Below are 15,798 nucleotides of genomic sequence, written 5' to 3' on the forward strand. Positions count from 1 at the left end.
CTGGGTTCACATGGGTGACCCGGCTTAACTGTCTTGGTCTTGCTGGGCTGGGCTCTTTGTATGAGTTTTGGGCTTAGATCTGCTCCACATGTGTCTGTTCTGAGCTCAGGGTTGAAGGGGAGATGGCTACCCAGTAACAGTGTCCAAAGTGCAAAAAAGGACAAGGCCATCTGAATTCACTTAAAGCCTTTGCTTGTGCCAGACCTAGTAACAGCTCTTTGGCCAAAGCAAGCTACATAGTCTAAGGGGAGTGCGAAAGTGCCTCTTATGGAAGGAGCTGCAAAGTTAAGTGGCAGAGCGGGTGGAATCAGGTAGTAAGAAAACCAAGCTCTATCTTTACGTGGCTAAATCCTACCAACTCATTTTTTTTCTCTTTCCTTTCTTCCATCTCTCCCTTCCTAATGCCCTACCCTTCCTTTTGAGCAGATGTTCTCTGCAAATAGCTGTCAGTTTATTAAGACTCTTTCAAGCTTGCTGCTATAGCATAGGTGTGTAATTTTGGATTACAACCACCTGACAGATTCCCTCCTGTAATATGAGTTGTGAAGAGCTATGAAGTATGCAGCAGAGTGGAAATGGGGAAATAGTACATCATAACGTCAGTCTCTAAGTCTTGGCAGACTAAAGTTAGTATGAATTTTTACCTCTTCTTGAAGGTGGAAAGCAGCTTCATTGTTTACGGTCATCTCTGATAAATGTTGAGCATTTAAGCAAAGTGTTGTAATGGAAGAGCCTGTTCAGAGTTCTTTCTGAAGGTTTGACTTAGGGACTTCATTTCCTTTCAAGGGAAGTTTTGGATATAAATGAAAGCAGAAGAAAATACAGTAGTGTTGTTTGTGGTGAAATTTTCTTCAATCCCATACCATTGTTTCTGTGATTAAGAGTCTTCCAATGTTTCTAATTGCCTGGCACATTTTCCTGATTGTCATGATTACAGACTATTGTGATACTTGATGCTTTTAAGTATCAGTGTGCCTAAAGACTCCTAAGTTGGTAGGAGCCTTTTTTTATCATTTAAAAGTTCAAGATTTATGCCATAGTGAGGTTGAATGTGTATATGTTACACTTTCTAATGTTAATTCCAAAACATGTAATGTTTGAAGAGTCTAAATGAATTAAGTAAGCACATAAGCTAGAAGATCTGGTCTATTATTCAGATTCTCTGAGTATATTGCCAGGCTTGACCCCTTACCCGTGCTTTAGCTTCCCCATCTTGAGGGATGTTGAGAGTAAACTATGGAAAATAGACTAAAGACAATGTTATTTTCATGTGAATAACTATATTTATCATGATTACCAGTTTCTATCTTATAGCATCCAACTCTTACTCATAATCCCTTCAAATAATGCTTAGATTTTAAAAATAGTAGATACACTATTAGTTTTTTCTAATTATTTTTTCTAATTATGTAATCGATAACCTATATTTCCATCTTCAACAGGAGCTAAAACCATACTGTGTAAGTGTCTGTCTCATTAAAAATGAAGCAATAAAATTAAACGGACTATAGATCATCTACCATAATGAGAACATGAGATATCCTCTGTAAATGCAAGTCCTCCCCACCTTTAATGGGGTCACTTGCTGAGATGATTTATTTAGCCTCTGTAGGTGTTTGGAATGTTTAGAAATAGTGTAAGGACTGATGTAGGCTTCTTGAGAAGGAGAGTGACCAATACTGGCAGACACTGACATCCTCTGGGCATTTATCAAGAAGGAAAAGACTGAGCAAGAAAACTGAAGTGGTCATGGGACCAGCAGCTGGTGTAAAATGGCTATGTCACTGGACTCCCATGTAGTCGACTGTGGTTTAGTCCCGGACCTGGTGACTTAAACTCATGCCAGGCACATAAGCGCACATGCCCAAGATCCTGAGAGGAGAATGGGGGAGAAGGGATTGGGCGTGGCCATCTCCCCTGCGGGAGTGGTTTCTTGCTTTCTGTCTCTCTGTCTTTCTGGTGAGACAGAAAAAACCTTATAGTAAAAAACCTTATAGTAAAAACCTCCCCCCCGCCAAAAAAAAAAAAAGAAAACTGAAGTGGTCCATACAGAAAAGACTCTCCTTAGCCATTCTATGCCATTGTTACAGAATTTCATTTGTATCATAAGCATATTAGTCCAATATTGTGTTGCTAACAGAAATGTCTGAGGGGCCAGCAGTTGGCATTGTAGTTAAGGTGCTGGACTTTCACATGGCTGACTGCAGTTCAAGTCCTGGGCCTGGTGGCTTGCTTTCTCACTTTCTCTCTCTCTCTGTCTCTCTTTGGTGAGTACACGTGCCCTATAGCAAATTAAAAAGTAATAATAAATAAAATAATTTTAAAAAAGAAGACCTGAGACTAGGTGATTTATTAAAAAAAGATTCAGTAATTCACAATTCTGTTGTATGGACAGTCTAAAAGCATAGGGCTAGCATTAGGCTGGCCTACAATATGGCTGAGGGATGCACAGAGGATGATATGTGCATATATAGAGAGAGCAAGCTATGGACAGCTCTCATAACAATCAGCTCTTGAGAGAACAAAGCCCTTCTTAGGAGAGCTAAAACTCACTGGGTCTTATCTGTCCACAAGAGTGTTACGTCCATGAGGCCATCCCCGCGATCCTATTGCCTTCCACTAGGTTTCACCACCTCCTAACACCGAATTCCAAAACATGAGTCTTTGAGGAACAAAATGATGTCCTAACTGTAGCAACAAGCAACAGAATCAGTGAAGCAGAGACTATTTTTCATAATACACATTTTTCACAAATTGTTTGAAAGCCCCCACAAATATATAATAGAAAATATCAAGCATGTGTTGACATAGTACAGGTAAATATGAAATGAAATAACATTTATATATGTGTGTATGTACTCAGTCACAGTATAAAATATATTTTACTATAAATAATGGTCAAAAGGTTTTGAAAGCATTTTGTCTAGGAAAGCAGAAATAAAATCTCACTGCTGTCTTGAGCTCCTTGTAATGCCATTGCATTTTTAGTTATTTATTTAATATCTGGAACAAACTGAAAGAATATGAATGTGGCTCAAGTAAAGAAGGGCCCAGATTCTTCAAGGATTTTGGGGTTTATTTTGAAATTAATAGAAAGTAATTGAAATGTTAGATTTTTTTTTTTTTTAAGAGAGTTTTTTGCTATAGAGCGTATACACACACTAGAGAGACAATGAGAGACAGAGAAACAGAAAGTGAGAAATCACCTCCCGGGGAGATGGCCATGCCACAGTCCCTTCTTCATTCTCCTCTCACGATCTTGGGCATGAGTCTTAAGCCTCGGGGTCTGGTACTCAAATCATGGTCAACTATGTGGGAGTTCAGTGATGTAACTATTTCACCATCTGCTGATCACAAAGTATTAGATTTTTCTTATTTGGTCATCGTTTTGTTTTAAATTAATTAAATATAAATAGAATTTGCAAACTAGGATAGAATAAACCCTGTTTGATAGATGCTGTATGTCTTTAATAAACATTTGATTATCTACTGTGTTCAGATACAGGTTTATAGTCTGTACTCTTACCTGTGAAATAAGTTTATGTATATATTCAACAGATGCTATAGTGCCTCACTTCATTTTAAATCTTTGCCTCTTTAGGACCACACTCTGAAAGCAGATGCATAGCTTTGTAGTAGTAAGCCATAAATTCCCCAAATAAATAACATAAATATTTATAGCTATTTTAGGGCAGGCAGGTGGCATGGTGGTTAAGGTGCTGAACTCCCACATGGCCAACCACAATTCAAGTCTCGAACCTGGCATCTTGCTCTCTCACTTTTTCTCTCTCCCTCTTCTTCTCTTGTCAAATTAGATAATAATAATAAAATAAAACAAGTAAGTAAACATTTAAAAAAGAATTATAGCTATTTTAACTTTTCTTTTGAAATAAAGGCAGCCACCACTCTCATCCTTGTTTTTGAATAGCAGGGTTTTGCCACAGGACAATATAATGTCGACATAGTTCGGAAATGGTTAAGTTACATCAGAATTTTTAAGCAAATCAATGTGGAATTCTTCTTTCTTTCCTTCCCCTACCCTCATATGTAGTATTATTTGTCTGGCCACATTGTATTTTTTGAGAGTAGAAACACCAACATCATGTGGAGTAACACTTCCACTTATTTTTGATGACTTTCCTTTTCCCCTTCCCCTTTAGGTTTCACCACCCAATCCTCAGTCCTTTGGAAAGCAGTTTCCAGCTGGAAGTCGATGTCCTGAGTCACCTGCTGAGGGCCCAGGCCCAGGTCTCGGAGTGGAAGTTCCTTCCGTCCCTGGTTAACTTACACAGTGCTCACACAAAGCTGCAGACTTGGGGCCAGATCTTTGAAAAGCAGCGGGAGACCAAGAAACATCTGTTTGGAGGGCAATCTCAGAAGGCTGTTCAGCCCCCACACCTTTTCCTTTGGCTGATGAAACTCAAAAACATGCTCCTTGCCAAGTTTAGCTTTTACTTTCATGAAGCACTGAGCCGACAGACAACTGCTTCAGAAATGAAAACGTTGACTGCAAAAGCTAACCCGGATCTTTTTGGGAAGATTTCCAGCTTCATCAGGAAATACGATGCTGCCAATGTGTCCTTAATATTTGACAACCGAGGTTCCGAGAGCTTTCAGGGTCATGGCTATCACCATCCTCATTCATACAGAGAGGCCCCTAAGGGCGTGGACCAGTATCCAGCTGTGGTGTCTCTGCCCAGTGACAGGCCAGTTATGCACTGGCCCAATGTCATCATGATTATGACGGACCGAACATCTGACCTGAACAGCTTGGAGAAAGTGGTCCACTTCTATGATGACAAAGTTCAGAGCACCTACTTCCTAACCCGCCCAGAACCTCACTTTACCATTGTGGTCATTTTTGAGTCAAAGAAGTCAGAGAGAGACTCCCACTTTATTTCCTTCCTCAATGAGCTCTCACTGGCCCTTAAAAACCCCAAAGTTTTTGCAAGTCTGAAACCTGGTTCCAAAGGTTAGCAGGGAATTTGTATGAAAGATTTTCAAGACTGCAAATTGTGTTTTAATTGCTCTAATGATCTATAGTGGTCTGTGATTAGATTTTGCATCCATTCATGCTTCTTTCCGAGCTAAAGACAAATCCTAATTGTGTTGCACACCATGTAAGTAATTAAGGCCAATTCAATGAAGTATCCAAAGAGTAATCTAGGAAGTGATCATGGACTACCATGTTTCTCCATGGTACAGCAAAATAGTATCAGTGTTTTCTCCCGTTTTCCTTTTTTTTTTTTTTGAAAGAGATTTTTGTTTTAGGATGTGTGAGCTCACCAGAGACAGAGAGACAACAAGAAATCACCCCCCACGGAGTGTAGCCATACCGCAGTCCCTTCTCCATTCTCTTCTCAGGATTTTGGGCACGCATGCATATGTACCTGGCATGAGTTTTAAGCTGCCGGGTCTGGGACTCGAACTGTGGTTGACTGCATGGGAGTCCAGTGACATAGCCATTATGCCAACTGCTGGTCCCCTCCTGTTTTCCTGTAGATTATTTATTGGCCTTTATTTTTTTCTTTCCAAGTGTATTTTTTTTTAATTATTTTTATTTTTATTTTTTTAATTCTAGACATTATATTCTAATGTAATTCCATATACCTTTTCTAGTCCCTTCTTCCTGGAAGAGTAACTGGGACAAGGTAGTAAATGGCCTTTTTAGAATTAAGGACCGTATGTTTTCTTTCTCATAAAACAAAATTAACATGAAGTTATTAGTCTTATGATTCTGATCTACCAATTAATATTGTTGGGTCAAAATTGGGTTGTAGTAAGAAATTTTTGTGTTAGTGAAATAAAAAGTGAGATTGGTGACAACATCAAGTTTTGACAATTCAGATGACCCTCATGGTAACATTAATAGCCGGTTTTTGGGTTTTTTTTTGTTTTTTTTTTTTTTGGTTGATCTAAATATCTAACTGCATTTGTTTTTACATTAATAAAGTTTCAATTTTTTCACTGTTTTAAAGTCAGCATAAAACCGTTATGGGTTTCTTCACTCTTCAGCATATTATCTGCTTGGCTTTCTGTTTATTACTTTTCTGCTGAAATGTATGTTCATGTTTGGCTCATTCCCTGGTTATTTTTAGTTTTAGAAAGTATGCACCTTGATTTTTTTTCCCAGCCACTTTTAGATACTCATGCAACGTAGCCTACTTTCATAAAATCAAAATGAAGGCCTTGATACTTCATACTTGCTAAAAATCAATTGTGCATTCAAAAGACAGCTTCATGGTTGAGCAATCAACTCAGTGCTTATGCACATCTGAGCTGAATTTCAGACCTGTCTCCTACAAATTATGTTCCAAAGCGGCGCTACATCTTAACACCTGCTGCCTTGTCACTTCACTTCATTCAGTGGGTGTGCATGGGGAGGTGGGTCAGTGGAGGCATGATGGACACTGGAGATCTTCACTTCTAGGTTATTGATCCCAAATACAAAGGAGCCCCCAACAGTAATTGAGTTGTGATTATCTGGTAGTTCCTTCAAAGCTTCTATGAAAAATAGTGGTCAAATCAGTGTTGTTTCTCATGATTCTAAGGAGCCACTGTTTTCCTGGGCATCCACAGCAGGCCTACCAGCAGCATCAGCAGAGACAGAGAGCCCCTTCAAGCCCAGTAGAAGGCTTGCCCACTTAACCTGGACTACCTGGTAGAAGAACCCACTGGCCTATGTTCTGGGAAGAATATATGTGTTTCTTTTCTTTCTCTGTCTCTCTTTTAAAAGTGATACGAATTGTGAAAAGCAGTTTGCTTTAAATAGAAAGTAGTGACTTCTGTATTTTATTGTCTCAGGTTTTATGAAAACATGAACAGATTTTACAGCATTGACCTTGTATAAGAAATTGAAAACAATCGGAACTAAACGTCAAATAATTTTCCTTCCTTCCATGTTTCACCAAAGAACTGAAAAATTACTTAATATGCTTGTATTTCCCCCTCCCCTCCTAGATAAAACCAGTGTTAGCCTTAATGAGATGGTCCCCCATGTACTTACAAGAATATATGCTTTGGTGGAACACGGAGAGGGGTATAAATAAAACATATAAACAATATTTAAATAACCAGTCTTTGCCTAGAACATATTTGAATTGTATATTTAAACATAAACAAATTTACAAAGAACAGGAGGCTGATGTGAATATTAAGAATATCTAAGCAATAGCAATGCATAAACCACTGTGTAGCTTTCACAGACTGTACTCGAGGAGTCTTCGAAGATTCAGTATTGATACTTTAATGATTTCTTTTTTTGGAGAGGTTTTTGCTATAGGGCGTGTGTGCTTGCCAGACAGAGAGAGACAGAGAGCGAGAAATTACCCCTCCAGGGGGGATGGTCACGCAGCAATCCCTTCTCCTCCACTCTCCTCTTGGGATCTTGGGCATGCACACACACGTGCCCGGCGTGAGTTTAAGCCACCGGGTCCGGGACACAAACTGTGGTCAACTACGTGGGAGTCCAGCAACATAGCCATTATGCTAACTGCTGGTCCCGATACTTTAATGATTTCTTAAGTCCTTCAATAAAGTTAGTGAATTATTTAAAAAAAAAACTATTTTAGTTCAAATTAGGAATGAAAGTAATTTTTTACTCTAAGAGTAATCTAAATTCAGCCGTGAGATGATCCGTAAAGTATGTGTTTTGCTAGTCAGAAAAGGAAATCTGCGGAGTTTCAGCAGACTTCTTACTTTGAAGTTTGTTTCTAAACCGCAACTTGATAAATTTTTATGGGTAACGAGGAGTATGGTCAACACTGAGTTTGCCAAGAAGGCCATGAAGGAGTGATTTATTTTAAGATGCCATGGATACAAGGTGAATGCTTATGGCTTTGTCCTTTCTGGAGTCTAACCTGGTACCTGATATCCAACTATGTCACTTTAGGGAGTGTGAAAATAAAGCCCAATTAAAAAATTTTTTTGAGAGATTTTTGATAGAGGTTGTGTGTGTTCACCAGAGAGACAGATGGAGAAAGACAGAAAGCGAGAAATCACCCCCAAGGGGGGATGTCCATGCTGCAATCCCTTCTCCTCCATGCTCCTGTAGGGATTTGGGGCACACATGCACACGTGCCAGTGCATTTCAAGCCTCCAGGCCCCAGACTCAAACCACGGTCAGCCATGTGGGAGTCCAGTGACGTAACCATTATGCCATCTGTTGGTCCCATTAAAGCCTTTATCTAATTATTTTATATATTTCTGTTGGGGAAAATTTACTTTAGAACATTGTATTTCACTGCACTCTCAGGCGATGTTTAAAATATGTCTGACCTTTTGATCTAGCAACAGATTTACAGTTTTGTTTCCTGGGCAAGTCTGCCACTGAGTTCACATTCCCTGTCTGTGAAATGGGAATAAGGAAATGTAGGCTGCCTATTTTCAAAAGACACTGTTAGGGATGTCAAAAAGACTTTGAAAACTTAATGGGGTTGAAAAGCTGGATAAATAAAATATGGGTCACTTCTTGCTGAAAGTCAGCACCTCACCTCTTCTCTTCAAATCTGTGGCAAACCTGCGCTTAGTCATTTCATTTGAAAGTACATAAAGAACTAGTTTAGAGGAGGAGGCAGATTAATACCTAACCAACCCACCTTTTCTTCCTATTTTAGACTCTTTGTGGTTCTTTGTTCCCCAATTTTTTGGTTGGTTGATAGCATCACTTCGGTTCTATATTGGTGATTTGGGGGGATCTGGCTGCTCTGTCAATTACTGAGATAGGTGTGTTAAACTCGTTAAACTCTTCTGTGACTGTGGGTTCGTATCTAAGGGATCTTCAAAAAGCCATGCAAAATGCATATTATGAAACTGCATGGATTAGTTTTTTAAAATTTGCACAGAAAAACTCATTCCTTAATCCTATTTTTTTCTACTAAATTTCAAAATATTTCTGTCAGTTTTTCTATCATGTATTTTGTAGCACTTTTATCGGGCTTATAAACATTTATAACTTTTATTTCTCATGTATTTACTATTTTACCATTATGAAGTTTCCTGCTTTATAACTCCAGTACTATTCCTTGCTTCAAAGGCTGTTTTGCCTTATTTTACTTATTTATTATTTTTTTTGGGGGGGGAAGAGGTTTTTGCTATAGGGTGCGTGCACCTGCCAGAAGACAGAGACAGAGAGACAGACAGAAAGCGAGAAATCACCCCCCCCCAGGGGGGATGGCCACACTGCAATCCCTTCTCCTCCATTCTCCTCTTGGGATTTTGGACACACACGCACACTCATCCAGCGTGAGTTTAAGCCACCGGGTCTGGGACTCGACCCGTGGTCAACTACATGGGAGTCCAGCAATGTAGCCATTACGTTATCTGCTGGTCCCATTGCTTTAATTTTGTAATGACCATTCCATCTTACTTAGGCTTACTGTTTGCCTGGTATGTCCTTTTCCATTTTTTCTCACTTTTAGCTTATTTGTATGTTTGTATTTAAAGTGTCTACAAGAACTAGAGAAGCCTGATTAGAAAGAGCAACAATTTCTGCCTTTTGATGGGAGTGCTTTTCACTATCAGGATTTTGATGATGATATTCTCAAATTCCCACTCAGTAAGTTCTTCATTCTCTCTTTTTTTTTTCTCATTATATTGGAAGCTACAGCAAGAACTTTGATCAGATTCAGTATTTTCTTTTCATAGTGTAGTAATGTGTGTCTTATTAAGAAGTAGCTAATATCTGGCATTGCCTAGATAGGTTATATCATTGGAAGTTACAAAATGGTGATATTCTAATTATACAATTCTTTTTTCATTTATTTTAATACATCTACAAAGAGAAACATTACCTCAACTATTTGGTTACCTTGAAGTACAGTTCATATAGGACTAGCTAGATACATTCTTGATTCTTTTTCCTTTATTTCCCTAGTTTTAAAAATAGTAAGTTCTTCCAGAGACACTGAAGAGTTTTTAAAGAAATGCCTATGAACTTATAAGGAGTTGTCTCAAGTTTAGTCCCAAATTTGAAACAAAGCATTTTTCCCCATACCATCAGATACTTTTATGTAAATATTATGACCTCCCCTTTCTTCCTCATGAGTAATTTTCTCTTAATTACTTTTGACTACTTTCCTCTACATTTTCCCTCTCTCCCTCCATCCCCCCTCTCTCTTCCTCCTTTCTTCCTTCCTTTTTTCCTTTCTTCCCTTCCTCTTCTCTCTCTTTCCACATCTTCTCTTCTTCAGTTTCACTTCAGTCACTTTTCCCTTATGCTTCAGGGAGCCAGGACCAACCCCAGGGTTCTCTGACACAGTTTTGAGAAGCAGTATCTGAAAGTATTCATTTTGACTGTTTTTACAGCCACAAAATCCTTTCAGGCAGGCAGGAAGGAATGCATACAGGAATGAAGTTCTGTTTTGACTCTCATGGGGTAATCATAGTTCAACCGAGCCACTTCATGAACATACAAGACTTAGCCTACTGTAGCCAGGCAGGGCTGTGTGTATCTAGCAAAAGATACTCAAAATGCAAATCTCTCCAAGTGTATTTTTACCTGGTAATGTGTTTTTTATTAAGTAAAATATTGTGCTTAGTCTATTTGTGGTAATCAGTATATAAAAGCATTAAATTATCTTCTGACTTTTGTAAAGGAAAGTTTAAGAAAATAGATTTCCCCCCCTCCTTTCTAAGTAAGGAAAAAACATGCCACGTGACCCCCTCCCCCGAAAGCCTTGTTGGTAGAGTTTAATTTAGCTATTTCAGCTCTACTTTTCTACTCTATTCCTGTTACCAGTGCAATTATTTGATGGCCTTTTGCTGAATTATTTCAAGCTGCTCATCCAGAGGAAATGAGTCAGAAGAAATAGGCTTGCTGTGCTCATATGCCTTTGCAGACATCTCTTGATATTGCGTTAATCCATAATGCTTCATTAATGCAAGTATTTTACTTATTTGCATATTTTTTTTAGTTGGATTTTGACAGTAAGGCCTGTTTCTGGGGTAATATATATTTTCATATGGTGCATGCTCTTGCTGGAGAGAGACCGACAGAAAGGAAAAATGAGAAATCACCCCCTGCGGGAATGGCTATGCTGCAGACTCTTCTTCTCCATTCTCTTCTTGGGATTTTGGGCATGCATGCATGCACATGTCCCCAGTGTGATTTTCAAACCACTGGGTCCAGGACTCACCTTGGCTAACCATGTGCAAATCCAGCCCTTGACTACCATGCCACCTGCTTGGCCCTATGGGGTAGTTTAAAACCATATAGTATGTGTAAGATATCTATGCTAGAAAATGAAGAGAGGCAAATAAGTTCTTTTTCTGGTAGCCTCCTACCTAATATCAAACTGGGAGCAGGATTCTGAGTGGTGGCATAACTCAGGGAAGATCGTGAGAGGCAACTGCATTGGAGTACATTTGCAAAGAGGGCTGCTAAGACATGCAGTGGCAACAGCAGGAAAACATGAGATGGCGCTAAGAGAGGAAGATAAGTCATTGGGATTTATGCTTACTTGTCCATAGAGGGTAACTTTGAAAAATTGCAGAGTAATTCTAGAATCCAGCTAACCTTGAAAGTCAGATGCCCGATTTGATCTGAGATTTATAGTGACCCAGCTGATTGAACTAGATCTGTTGATGTAGTTGATCTAGGCAGGTCTAGGTTCATTTTACTTTTGGTGTAACAAGATATGGCAGGTCAGGAAACCCCTTGACCCCCAGAGCCCTCCAGGTTTCAGTCACTCCAGGCTAGGTCAGAGTTAAACCAGTCCTCAAAGCAGAAGCAGATCAAATATTTCTAGTATTGAGCATTCATTCATTTTATGGATATTGAACATTGGCTATGCTAAGGGTGGTGATCTAACAGTCAACCAAGACCAATATGGTGCCTGCTTGGTTGGTATTTACAGTGAAATAAGCTGGCTCCAACCTCCCAGGTAGCTAACAGCTGAGCAGGCCACGACCAGTCAGGTGGTGAACAGTCTCCAAACTTGGTTTACTTGCATAGCTCCCTATGGATTTTAAGAAAACTGATATTCTGCTGGATTTTAAAAGACATCTAAACCCCTCACTGTTTAAATAACCTGAAGATTAGTTCTATTATGCATTATAACTATGATACTTAAAATAAAAATGTTAGTGGTGGGACCAGCAGGTGGCGTTGTGGCTAAGGGTGTTGGACTCCCATATGGCCAACTGCGGTTTGAGTCCCAGGCCTGGCGGCTTAATTTCCCTTTTTCTCTCTCATTCTGCCCCTCTCTAGTCAAATTAAATAAAGTCAAATAAAATAATTATTTAAAAAAATGTGACTCTTCTACAATGTGTGTCCAGTGAAGTCTTGGTGCAATAGAGATTCGTTAGCTATCATTTTCTTCATTTAAAAATATTTTCACAAGCTTCGTAACAGTTGCAAATATTTACTCCTTTTTCTCTCCCTGAACTCTATATGCTACTTCTTCCATACTTTTATCCTAAAATGACTTTTTTCTTGTCTAAAAGTCTCATTGATCACTCTGTTAAGTACTTTTCAGCATACTATATATATATGTATAAATGTTCTTTGTGTTATCATAGGCTCTAATGGCAAAATAACATATATATTAGATGGCAAAATAACATGTATATTAGAAATTATAATAAGTATGAAACAAAACAGTTATATTTAATTTAAAATTCACCTTTCAATGAAAGGAATAGTTATTACTGTTTATAGTGACCTGGCTAAAGAAATTGATGGTTTAACTGTTCTTTTGTTTCATGGATGGAAATTTTTCTTGTAATATCCTGTATTTAGAACAGCAAAGGTTTTGTGATTTTATCCTTTTTGCTAGCTAACCAGTTAGCCTGCTATGGTTGGTAGATGCTAGCAGAAAACATGAAACATTTATTATAGCAATAACAGTAGCTGGAATATCACCATTTTAGCATTGATTCCTTGAACTCCAATTTCTCATAGAGGGATAAGTGCTCACACAGTGGGTTACATATCAGGAGAACGATTCTGATCTTAGGAAACCCAAATCCATTACAACGGTCAATAAATGTGCCTTCTTTTTGCCCCCGAGGGAAACATTATTATTCTGGATAGTAAGTACACTGGCTTCCCAGAGCTACTGACATGGAGTACCATGAATTAGGTGGCTCACCCAATAGAAATTTGGCCCAGTTGTGGAGGTGCGAGTTGGTAAGATTCTCCTTCACAAGCTGAGGCCACATGGAAGGCCTGAGTCAGTTCTGGGCCCAGTGTGAAGCTGGGGTGATGGCATGTACCTGTCCTAGCTGATGAGGATGCTGGGCTGGAGGCTCACAGCATAGTGAGTCCTTCTCTTGACACAAAGTAACAAAGCCCTGGAATTGTGTTGGCTCCATTCTGGAGGCTGGAAGTCTGAAATCAAGGTGTCGGCAGGGCCATCTTTCTGAAACCTGTGGGGACTCTTCCCTTGCCTTTCTGGCTTCAGGAGCTTTGCTAGCAATCTTTGGCTTTCTATGTCTTCAAGTTACATAACTCCAGTCTCTGCTTCATCATCACATGGAATTCACTTAATGTGTCTCTGTCTTCACATGACTGTCTTCCTAAGGACACCAGTCGTGAGACTAGATATTCCAGTATGAACTTATCCTAACGTTACATCTGACACAACTCTGCTTCTAAATAAAGTCATGAGGTTCTGAGGATTAGGATTTCAACATACCCGTTTTGTAGGGCAGGGAGAATAATTCAACAGTAAACATATCTATTCTTTACTCTGGAGGGAAGACGGCATCTTCGCAGGATACTGGCTATACAAACATAATTAAAAGACAGTCCAGAACCAAGGGTAGTTAGTGCCTCACACATGACTTACAGAATGTGAAAATGTGAAAACTCAAGGGAAATTGCCTCCAAGAACACCATAGTAAACTTGGGTGAGGCAAATTTTTGTTTGTTTGTTTTTTGGAGAGGTTTTTACTATAGGGTGCATGCATTCCCCAGAAAGACAGAGAGAGAGAGAGAGAGAGAGACAGAAAGCAAGAAATCACCCCCCCCCGGGGGGGGTGACCACACTGAAATCCCTTCTCCTCCATTCTCCTCTCGGGATTTTGGACACGCATGCTCACTTGCCCTGCATAACTTTAAGCCACCACGTCTGGGACTCGAACCGTGGTTGACTACATAGGAGTCCAGCAACATAGCCATTATGCTAATTGCCAGTCCTGGCAAGTTTGTTTTTAAATGGAAAAGGATATTTATTAAAAGAGAAGATAGAAAGAAGAGGCTTGGCTTGTTAAAGGCTTCTTCACAGAGAGATTCACTTTAGGAGAGTTCATATAGAAATTGAGGATCAGAAATCTCTTTCCTGAAAATGCCCCTATTCTCATATTTCTTGAAAAGTACTCACATACCAGAGGTAGTAGGATCCCAGTTTGGAGTTCACTCTTGTAAGGGACTTGGAGGTATATCTGGGATGCTAGTCTGAGGAAGTTGCTACCTCAGTACAGCTCTGAGGTATCCTTGATGTTGTCATGCCCCCTTCTATTTTCCTAAACTTTCAGAGAAGTCTTTACTGTTCTTGCAGTTGGGCTGATATTTTAACTCCCCTATTCTGGTGCTAACAACTGAATACCACCCTGGCAATTTATATAGAGTAGAGGTTAATTTAGCTGACAGTTTGGGAGGCCCAAGGTCAAGGGGCAGCATCTGATGAGGGTCTTCTTGTTGGTGGAAACTCTACAGAGTCCTGAGGTAGCACAGGACATCACATGGCAAGAGCTTGCATAGATCTGTGTCTGCCTTATAAGGCTACCAATATTTCACTAATGGAACCCCCCCCCCCCACAGTGATCCTTAATCCTAACCTCCTCCCCACCATAATTAAATCAAGTCTCCACTCTTTTAATAGCATGACAATGGCTCATCAAATTTCAACACATGAATTTTGGGAGGTCACATTCAAACTCTAGCAGCTGAACAGTGTCATCGGAGAATTAAGAAGTGTTTCTACCTTTGAGTAGAAGCAGGATAGATGAGGCAAGAGTGACTGGCAGCCTGTGTACAGAAAGCTTGATTGATCAGGAGGCAGATGAGTAGTTGAACAACAAGGGTGGGTTTTGATTCCCAGAAATAATGAGGAAAGGAATTTGTCATGAGCTTGGAATTCCTGCCATGCAGCAGGATGAAGAGTTGGAGTTCTCAGTGAGTATTAAGAAATGTGAACTCATTTTACACTCCCGTTAGCAAGATCTGGGCATGCCAGTTAAACTTTTGGACTGAATTGTATATGACTCAATTGATGAAAAACCAACCCCTTCTACATTAATAAACTATTAATACAGACATGATTACTCAATATTTATATAATTTTTTCAACTATTTTTTCCAACAACAAGGCCAGTTTTTGTAACTCTCTAATCTAACAAGTACAGATGTCCTGGGAAAGCTGGAGAACATGCTTCTTTTTGTAATAGTTTGATGTTATTTTAGTTTTAAAACCACACATTTTTAGGAGTGATAATATCTCTTATTATCAAAGTTGAGCCCCTGAAGTTTAGTGTACTTTTTGAGGAGATGAATAATATTGAAGAGAGAGAAATTTCTTATATATGTCCTCAAGGAATTAACTTCCAATGAAATAGGACCTATAGCAGCTAAAGAGCTATGTCTCAAAAAACTTGCATACATTTGTCAAACTTCAACTACATATAAATGAGAATTGTAGTAACACTGAACAACAGTTCACCACTTAGCAGCTGGTAAGAGTGTACTTCATGGGGAAGTATTAAATGTTTGGAAGAGATATTTTGAGAGAAGACTTGGAGTAGAATTTTAGGTTACTGGAAAAGGTCAGGTTACCTTGCTGGTTTAGAATGGGGGTG

At 39.2% G+C, this 15,798-nt stretch overlaps 1 protein-coding gene across 1 annotated transcript in view; it reads left to right on the forward strand.

Moving 5' to 3' along the window:
- Positions 1-5,029, forward strand: part of KICS2 (KICSTOR subunit 2) — a 15,575-nt gene extending 10,546 nt beyond the window's left edge. The window contains exon 3 of the mRNA XM_006154134.3: positions 4,161-5,029. Coding sequence (XP_006154196.1) covers positions 4,161-4,977 — 817 coding nt within the window. The 3' untranslated portion in view covers positions 4,978-5,029. The remainder of the gene's footprint in view (positions 1-4,160) is intronic.
- Positions 5,030-15,798: the final 10,769 nt, after the last annotated feature.

The sequence above is a fragment of the Tupaia chinensis genome, unplaced genomic scaffold (genome assembly GCF_000334495.1).
Source record: "Tupaia chinensis unplaced genomic scaffold, TupChi_1.0 Scaffold000395_1, whole genome shotgun sequence".
NCBI lineage: Eukaryota > Metazoa > Chordata > Mammalia > Scandentia > Tupaiidae > Tupaia > Tupaia belangeri.